Raw genomic sequence first — 8,349 nt, 5'->3', positions numbered from 1 at the left:
GTCTCGCAGTTGCAATTCAGAGAACACAGATTCTGTTAGCAACCAGAAAAGTGTCCCACTCATGTGGGCAAAGCAAGAGTTTATTCTGAGAAAGAATTGGGTTGCTTATGTGATTTTGATAAAGAGAAAAAAAACCAAAACTTAATTGGTCCCCACCAGTTGAGCTGCTTTCGATTATTCTGACTTTTATTGGTGCTGTCAAATGCAACTAATCTTACTATGTTTTAGTTAACTATTCTGTCTTCATGAAGTTCAAACCAACAGTTTTATGGTCCTAATGCCAGTTCTTTTTAGCAACTACCTATAAAACAGTTGCCACTTTGGACCCAGTTCACGAATTCACTAGTTAGAAAGGAAAATGGAGCTTCAAAATGGGATCTCTCATGTTCAGAAATTTTATTTCACAGAATTAAATGAGATCGTATGTACTTAGAGTAGTACCAGCACATGGTACATGTTCAGTGTTAGCTGCTGCTTTTTTATCCTGGTTTAAACTTTGACCCTGAGATAGCTGTTGGTTTGAAATGTTAATCTGGTATCTCTGTATGGAGCCTAAAACTTTGAACATTTTCCTCTGTGATATTCACTGTCATACCCATAGTATTAGGGAAATTTTATTTAGTTTGGTAGCTAATACGACAACCCAAATTCTTTTTTTCTAATTCCACCAAACCCAGTATATGAATACCAAGATTTATAAAAGACCTGGTGTGGCATAGTGATAGATGGTTTTTTTTTTTTTTTTTAATTTTTTTTTTTCAACGTTTTTTATTTATTTTTGGGACAGAGAGAGACAGAGCATGAACGGGGGAGGGGCAGAGAGAGAGGGAGACACAGAATCAGAAACAGGCTCCAGACTCCGAGCCATTAGCCCAGAGCCCGACGCGGGGCTCGAACTCATGGACCGCGAGATCGTGACCTGGCTGAAGTCGGACGCTTAACCGACTGCGCCACCCAGGCGCCCCGTGATAGATGGTTATTTATTCACCTTATAAAATGATAATTGCCTACATGGAATATTTTACTATTGACCCCTTTAAACAGAAACCTCTGCTTAGGAAGTTTATAATTAAGCTTATATAAATTTAACTTACATTTTCATGCACACACGTTACTGATTGGGAGACAAGAAATTGCCTTTCTAGTTACATTTTGTCATTAATCTTTATCATTGCATTGTGACCTCGAATAAGACACTTCTCTGCATTTCATTTTTCAAATCTGTAAAATGAACATATTCAAATGAGGTTTAAGATCTTGCTCAATTCCTTAAGTCTGTGGTTCTGGCCTAAAACTCTAGGACCTAACATCATAGGCAAGGTGATGGGGTGATGTGAAGAAGATTCAGGTTGGTGGGAATTAACCACTCATAGATGCTGTTAAGGCAAAAACAAAAATAAGAGCTTCTTGAGAGCAGGGACAAATGCTATTCTTTGAATTCCCTACCATGTTTACCTCAATGCCTTGAATAGAGTTCTCATTAAACATTGAATTAATTAATGAGCAATATCTATAAATGTCAAGATCATATACTGTGGAACCAGACAATGCCTGGGTCTGCAGTTCCAGTTCTGTCACCAGTTCGGTGACATTGGTCAAGTTACTTAATCTCTCTAGGCCTAAATTCATGTGCAAAGTGGGGATAATGACACTACAATGATATTGTTGTGAAGGTTAAGTGAGTTAATATTAGTCAAAGGTCCTCAGAACAATGCTTAGCCCATAGTAGACTCTATTATTATTACTCTGTACATACTTGAATGATCTTTAACTTTAAAAGCAGCTGAATGTACACGGATGGAATTTGGAATATATTTTCTCTTACAGATGTATCCTGGAAGACAGGTTTTTACATGGTAAAATTTATCTAATATGGATGGGGATGAAGTTATTCAAGTTACCTTTTTTTTTTTAAAAATGAGGGGCATAGAGCATGCTGTCTGATTGCTTGGATTCATACCATTTTATATAGCCTTGATTGGTTAGACAAAAAGATCCAGAGATAGAGGGGTAAGATGCTTTTTTTATAAAGTTTCTTTCCAACCCTCAGGAGGGGGTGATTCTATGATACATTGTTCCAAGAATAAAAATTCTATCTGCAGTTCCAACCTGTTATGTCAAAACACAAAAGCTTGTTAGAGATCCTGGAGACTGCATCCCTGAGGACCTGTACACTGTATGTAAATCTTTATCATTTTAAAATCAAAGTCCACTAAATAATTAACTAATAAAGTCTTGGTATGTGGAATCTGATTTTTCCCCCCAGTAAAAGGAGTTGCTATTTAAAAGAAGTCAGCTCCAGAGACTTAAGTAGAGTTAACAAGATACCCAAGATTGCTGGGAAAAGAATCACCAAGTTGGTCCCTCTTTTTTCAAATATAGGGTAATTGGGCACTATTACTCCTGCTGATGGGTGACCTTGGCACCTTGTGGCTGGGCAAAGGCCATTCTTCCCCAAACCCCCTCCTTGTATAGTCAGGTGTCTGGGAAAGTATCAGGGGCATTGAGTCTCACCTCTTTTCCATTTTGAGGTTTAGTAGAATTAGAACTCTCATGGATGGAAGTCAGCTGGTAGGAAAGGATATCAGAGACCCTGAAGAGGGAACTCGCATTTAGGGAAGTCTGGAATGGTGACCTGGCAGCCACATCAGAAGCAGATTTTGTCCTGACATATTATGTTACTGATACTGGAACCTGCCTGACCCCCAACCACCATGGAATAGCCAGATGATTTGCGACTTGGAAAAATGGCTGCAGATAGGGCTGTAGGTTTCAAAACTGTTCCTTTGGGGAAGCCGAGAGCAATGTACCAGGTACTGAGGTCTCTGCAGCCATCTGAACTACTCAGAGCACTGGACAAAAATCTTTTGGATTGTGTGGGGGACCAGTTTCCAGCACTGCCAAAACCAGATATGCGCGCTAAAAGATTATCCAATTTTAGGTGTTTGGAAGACTAACAGTCACTGAAGCAACACTGACTTGAACAATTGTGAAGTAGCATCTGAGGCCCCAAGAAAAAGATTGGACTTCCTGCTCATTTGAGGTAGGTAGCCTGAAGTGTTATTTGAATAAGAAGTAAGATTTGATCTTCTGACTTAACGTTGCTTACGTTGATTTTTAGCAGCTTTGCCAAATCAGTGAGACCATGCTCATTTAAAGGAGGTATAAACAGGACTCTGGTGACATTTTCTACAAATGCCTGGAAAATTTCATTTGGTGACAAATCAACACTAGTTGCTATGTAGTTGGCAAGATTATCATAAGATAACTGTCAACGAAGAACCAGAAACCTAATTTCTCAAGTTTTCCTGAATTCCTGAAGACAGCACAGGCTGCAGAAAGGAGGTTAGAACAAAAAATAAAAAAAGGGGCCAAATCTCCAATGCCTAAGCAGTTCTGGATCCAGCGGTCAGGACAGGGCTAGAGCCTCAAACGTCGCAATCAGGGCGGATCTGTCCCAGATGGAGTCACGCCTATGTGGGCGGGGCCGCAGGGGTGGGACTTCCTGTCCGGAACATTTTTCACTCACAGGAAGAACACAGCTACGGATCCTGCCGGTAGTGTAGTGATAGAGTCTGACCTCTTCCAACTTAAGGTACGTCCTGCGTTCCTTCTACCCCATACCGGCTCTCAGGCGGTCTTGGCCGGAGCTTCGAGCCTGGGTGCTGCGCGGCGGCTCTCCGCGGGCGGGAGTGGGTGGGCGCGGTCAGTCGTGCAGGGGTTGGCGCCCAGGGACAGAGGCCGCAGCTGGGGCCGCTGTATCCCTGCAGTGTTGTCCTTAATCCCCGCCGCGGAGTGACCCCACAGCGTGTAGCGATTTCGTTCGCGGGCTCTCTCTGCACCTTTGCGGCAGCTTATGTCGAGTAAGTTCTTTTAAATTTTACTGATTCAAAGGCAGCTCAGAGACCTCGCATATTCCCAGGGTCATGCAGTCCCAGTGTAACCCCCTGATCCTGTCCTGTGCAGTCGGCAGTCGTGCTGCTGGGAACTGGTGACAGGAAGGTGGCTGTGTTCCCACTGTCAGGAAGGCTGCGACCAGCACAGAAACAGTTGAAAATGTTTCAGGTGTTTGTCTTTAGGAAAATGAAAGTGAATAAAATACTTCTCTCTTCGGTCGAGAAGTCTGCTCAAAGTGGTTAGGCATATAAGGCACTTAACACAAATAATCAAAACCTATGGAAGATATTCCTGAGTACGCTAAGTGTGATGGACCAAGTTTTATGGGCTCTTCCAGGCCAAGGCATCTTCCCAGCTTCTCCCTGCATGTTCCTTCCTAAGGAATGTCATTGAGATTCAGGACTTGGTTGTTGCCTACTCAGGTGACTTCTATAGTATTTATGTCTGCAGGCCACACCTCTTCTATGAGTACAGGATCCATACGTTCAACTGCCTAGTGATGTCTCCTTTTGGTTTCATAAAGTCTCCCCCCCTCTACTAATTAAACTTTTGATCTCCCTACCTTCTACCCAAATTCCCAAATTGACTCTTTTCTGTTATTCTCTGTTTCAAAAGATGTCGCTATTATCCATTCAGTTGTTAAAGTGGAAAATCTGGGCATCATTGAACTCGTCCTCTTCTTCCTAACCTATACCCAAATTATTGCTAAGTGTCCCCAACTTTACCTCTCAAAGCAAATATCTCTTGATTATCTCAACTTCTCTCTATATATCTCTCCCTCCATTCTCCCAAGTTCAAGCCAACCGTCAGGTCTTCTCTGGACTACTGCATTCTAATTCTAAATCTCCAATCCAGTCTGCCTAGCATCCACTCTCCACTCTAACCTCCACCCTCCAATCTGTTATCATCAGTAGCCAAGGTGAAATGATTCTTCAGGGCTCTCAAATCAAATGTTATCTCTAAGCCTCTGATTGGGATGGTCCCTACTATCACCCCAGTCTCATTTCTCCTGCCTTTCTTTGAGCTCTGGGCTGTCCCATTTAAGCCTTTTAGTTACTTTTCACTTACATCCCATAGTCTAGTCCAGTTAGTTAATACCTGTTCATTTGTCCTTTAGATCTTGGTGTAATCAGTCATCAGGGCAACCTTATCTGATACCGAAAGTCAGGTTAAAGCTGTCCTGTTCCATGCTTCTCATTGCATTTCTCCTCCTTAGCCTTTATTTTTTTTTTCTGGTGTTTTGTTTGTTTGTTTTTGGTTTTAATAACACCTAAGGGCACCTGGGTGGCTCAGGTCATGATCACCTGGTTCATGGGTTTGAGCCTCACATCAGGTTCTGTGCTGACATTGTGGAGCCTGCTTGGGATTCTCTCTGTCTTTCTCTCTCTGCCTCTCCCCTGCTCGTGCGCTCTTTCTCTCTCTCTTTAAATAAATAAATGGACTTAAAAAAATATATGTCTACCCGCTAGCGAGTAAGTATGAACTGGGCCTGTTTTTCCTCACCATGACACAGTATATAATAGGTATTCAGCAAGTAGCTATCAAATGATTAAATAATGAATTCTGAATAGAGAATCCGTAGAAGGAAGGGTAGCTTTTGAAATGGGCATTAAAGGATTGGTGGGAGTTATAGCCATGCTGTTAGAAGGTAGAGATATGAGTGGCTTGAGCAGTTTCTGACAAGGAAGCAGATGCATTGTGAGAACATCTAGATCTGTTAAGCCTGGAAGAGTGGAATAGGAGTAAGAATGGGGGAGAAAAAGTTTGAAAACAGTTCTTGAGACACTCTAAGCAGTTACTTGTGTAACTCAAAAAGTGGCTTCCCTTTTATACTAAAAAAAGTTCTTAGGAAGAAAAAGTGGCTACAAGCAGAAACCGCTCACTGCATATGCCCTTTGCCCTTTCTTCTCTTTCCTACACTGTGAATGCCATGGTAGGGAATTGTGAGTAGTCTTTCAGGTGAAACTCTGTGTCAGTTATTCTCAATTACAAACGTGATACAATTGGAGTTGCTTTATAAATGATGACACATTTTTCTGAGTCTGACCCTTTGAAAAGCTTCACTGTCCCAGGTACCGATTTTAGAGTGTGGTCAAGCCAGTGGTGAGTTATTTTGGTATTCTTTTCAAAAGTCAGTAGAAAACTAGACAGAAGACAAAAATATGTTGGCTTTTTCTGGGAAATAAATTTCTTCATTATTTTTTTAGTCCCAGAATTTTCTTTCCCTCAGATTTTGTAATAGAAAGATCAGAGGACTTTGAAATCAGAATTGAGTTCAACTTCTGTGTCATCTGTCCATAGAACCTTGGACAAATTTTCATCTCTGAGCTTTAAGTTCTTCATCTTTACAACCTCATTAAAAAACCTCATTAAAAAACCTCATATGTAAAACCCCAAACTGCCTGACGTTCATTAGTGCATGTTCCTTCTGTGCCTTCCTTTCAAAGCTTCTCTAATTTCAGTATTCCCAGTGTTCTTTTTTCACTTTATTCTCCACTCAAGCATGCACCTATCTTTTAAAATACTTAATGTGTTTCTTTCTCCATCCCCCAAACCAATGTTGTTTTTTAATTTACTTTTTAAGTTTTATTTTTAGAGAGAGCTTGAGCAAGGGAGAGGAGTAAAGGGAAGGAGGAGGGGAGGGAGGGAGGGAGAGAAAGAGAGAGAGAGAGGGAGAGAGAGAATCTTAAGCAGGCTCCACGCTCAGTGCAGAGCCTGACATGGGCCTCAATTGCATGATCCTAGTATCAAGACCTGAGCTGAAATCAGGACACTCAACTGACTGAGCCCCCCAACCAGCTGAGCCACCCAGGTGCCCCTGATTGTTTTTTTTTTTTTTAATTTTTAATTTTTTTTTTTTTTTTTTTTTTTTTGAGAGAGAGACACAGAGAGTGAGTGGGGAAAGGTCAGAGAGAGAGGGAGACATAGAATCCAAAGCAGGCTCCAGGCTCTGAGCCGTCAGCACAGAGCCCAATGTGGGGCTCGAACTCACAAACCATGAGATCAGATCTGAGCCCAAGTCAGACGCCTAACCGACTGAGCCATCCAGGTGCCCCTGTTTTTTTTTTATTTTTATTTTTTATTTTTTAATGTGATGTTGTGGGCACTTTAGGAAACACTTTTATGGAGTATTTTTTTGTTATGTAAATGATTCTACAATGGAAGAGATTGAGGTTAAGAATATTTCTTGATGGACCTTGAGTGAATCTTGAGAAATATTGAACTCTAAGATACGGAAGAAGGCAAATCCAAAATGAAAGTATTTTGCTAACTGAGTTGTTTTTGTGAACTAACTATTCTGTAATTAAGACTTAGGGATTTTTAACTGCTTTGTCCTGACTCCTGTTAAATCTGCTCAGAAGATGGCTGATCCTTGGCAGGAATGCATGGACTATGCAGTCACCCTAGCAAGACAGGCTGGAGAGGTATGAACGGAAATCTTGTCGGCCATTGTGTGTTGGATGTGGACAGCATGTGGTTGTTGTGTGAAATAAAACATGTATCTTGATCTGCATTTGTTTTCATTTTACTAAACATTTTAAACGGAGTCAATACTCTGATTTTATGTCACTAAACTTTTTGGGATGACAATTGTGAATCTAAAATAGGATGTATGATTTTATGACTTTCTACCTAGGTCCTAACCACTAAAGGTTTATTTTGTGTACATTGTGGTAAGACATTTTTAAGAACATCATTTAAGACTAGATTGAATGTTTTAAATCATTTCTATATTTCACCTTTTAGTTTCATTTAAAATGACATGCATTTTCTATTTGCTTATCAAAAAAATCTTTTCAGGTGGTTCGTGAAGCTATAAAAAATGAAATGAATGTCATGGTTAAAAGTTCTCCAGCTGATTTGGTAACAGCTACTGACCAAAAAATTGAAAAAATGCTTCTCTCTTCCATAAAGGAAAAGTATCCATCTCACAGGTATTTTTTATTTTAGTCTCACATGATAAATTAAAATGTAGTTAGAGTCTATGTACTAGACAAAAATTTTGAATCTAGACACAGAAATTGACTTTAGTTGACTTAAGCTGCAAAGCAATTTATTTGGAGGGTGGTGGGTGGCTCAGAAACCCTGAGATCAGGGCTTAGGCAGAAACCAGGAAGGAAGACAGAGCTGAGATGCCACAGGAGCCATTGCTTCACATGCCACCAGTAGCCTCATTGTTGACTCTCCTATAGCTTTGGATGTCTTTGCCTCATTAGCTTAAGATTACAAATCCTGGGAAGGAACATCTTGCTGAACTCAGGTTGTTTGCCCAAACTCAAGCTGCCAGGAAGTAGCAAATGGGATATTTGGATTCCTACATAGTAGGAGTAGTGTTTGGATGCTGGGAAGCTAAGGTCACAAATGTCTGCCATAGGCACGATTTAGAAGTTGAGTTTTATTCTCTATATTGCAGGCTTTTTTACATTGTAGAGTGGTGGTAACTCTAACGAT

At 40.7% G+C, this 8,349-nt stretch overlaps 1 protein-coding gene across 6 annotated transcripts in view; it reads left to right on the top strand.

The window, feature by feature from the left end:
* Positions 1–2,304: 2,304 nt before the first annotated feature.
* Positions 2,305–8,349, top strand: part of IMPA1 (inositol monophosphatase 1) — a 35,912-nt gene continuing 29,867 nt past the window's right edge. The window contains exons 1-4 of one of the 6 annotated variants that reach the window (XM_058699934.1): positions 2,305–3,043; positions 3,532–3,595; positions 7,207–7,322; positions 7,699–7,832. In XM_058699934.1, coding sequence (XP_058555917.1) covers positions 7,260–7,322; positions 7,699–7,832 — 197 coding nt within the window. In that variant the 5' untranslated portion in view covers positions 2,305–3,043; positions 3,532–3,595; positions 7,207–7,259. Of the gene's footprint in view, positions 3,044–3,466; positions 3,596–7,206; positions 7,323–7,698; positions 7,833–8,349 lie in introns of those variants that run through there. The other 5 variants (XM_058699938.1, XM_058699936.1, XM_058699933.1 and 2 more) reach the window with 5 other exon arrangements.

The sequence above is a fragment of the Neofelis nebulosa genome, chromosome 14 (genome assembly GCF_028018385.1).
Source record: "Neofelis nebulosa isolate mNeoNeb1 chromosome 14, mNeoNeb1.pri, whole genome shotgun sequence".
Lineage (NCBI taxonomy): Eukaryota > Metazoa > Chordata > Mammalia > Carnivora > Felidae > Neofelis > Neofelis nebulosa.
Note: the sequence above shows the minus strand (reverse complement) of the source record. Positions and strands in the feature narration are given on the sequence as shown.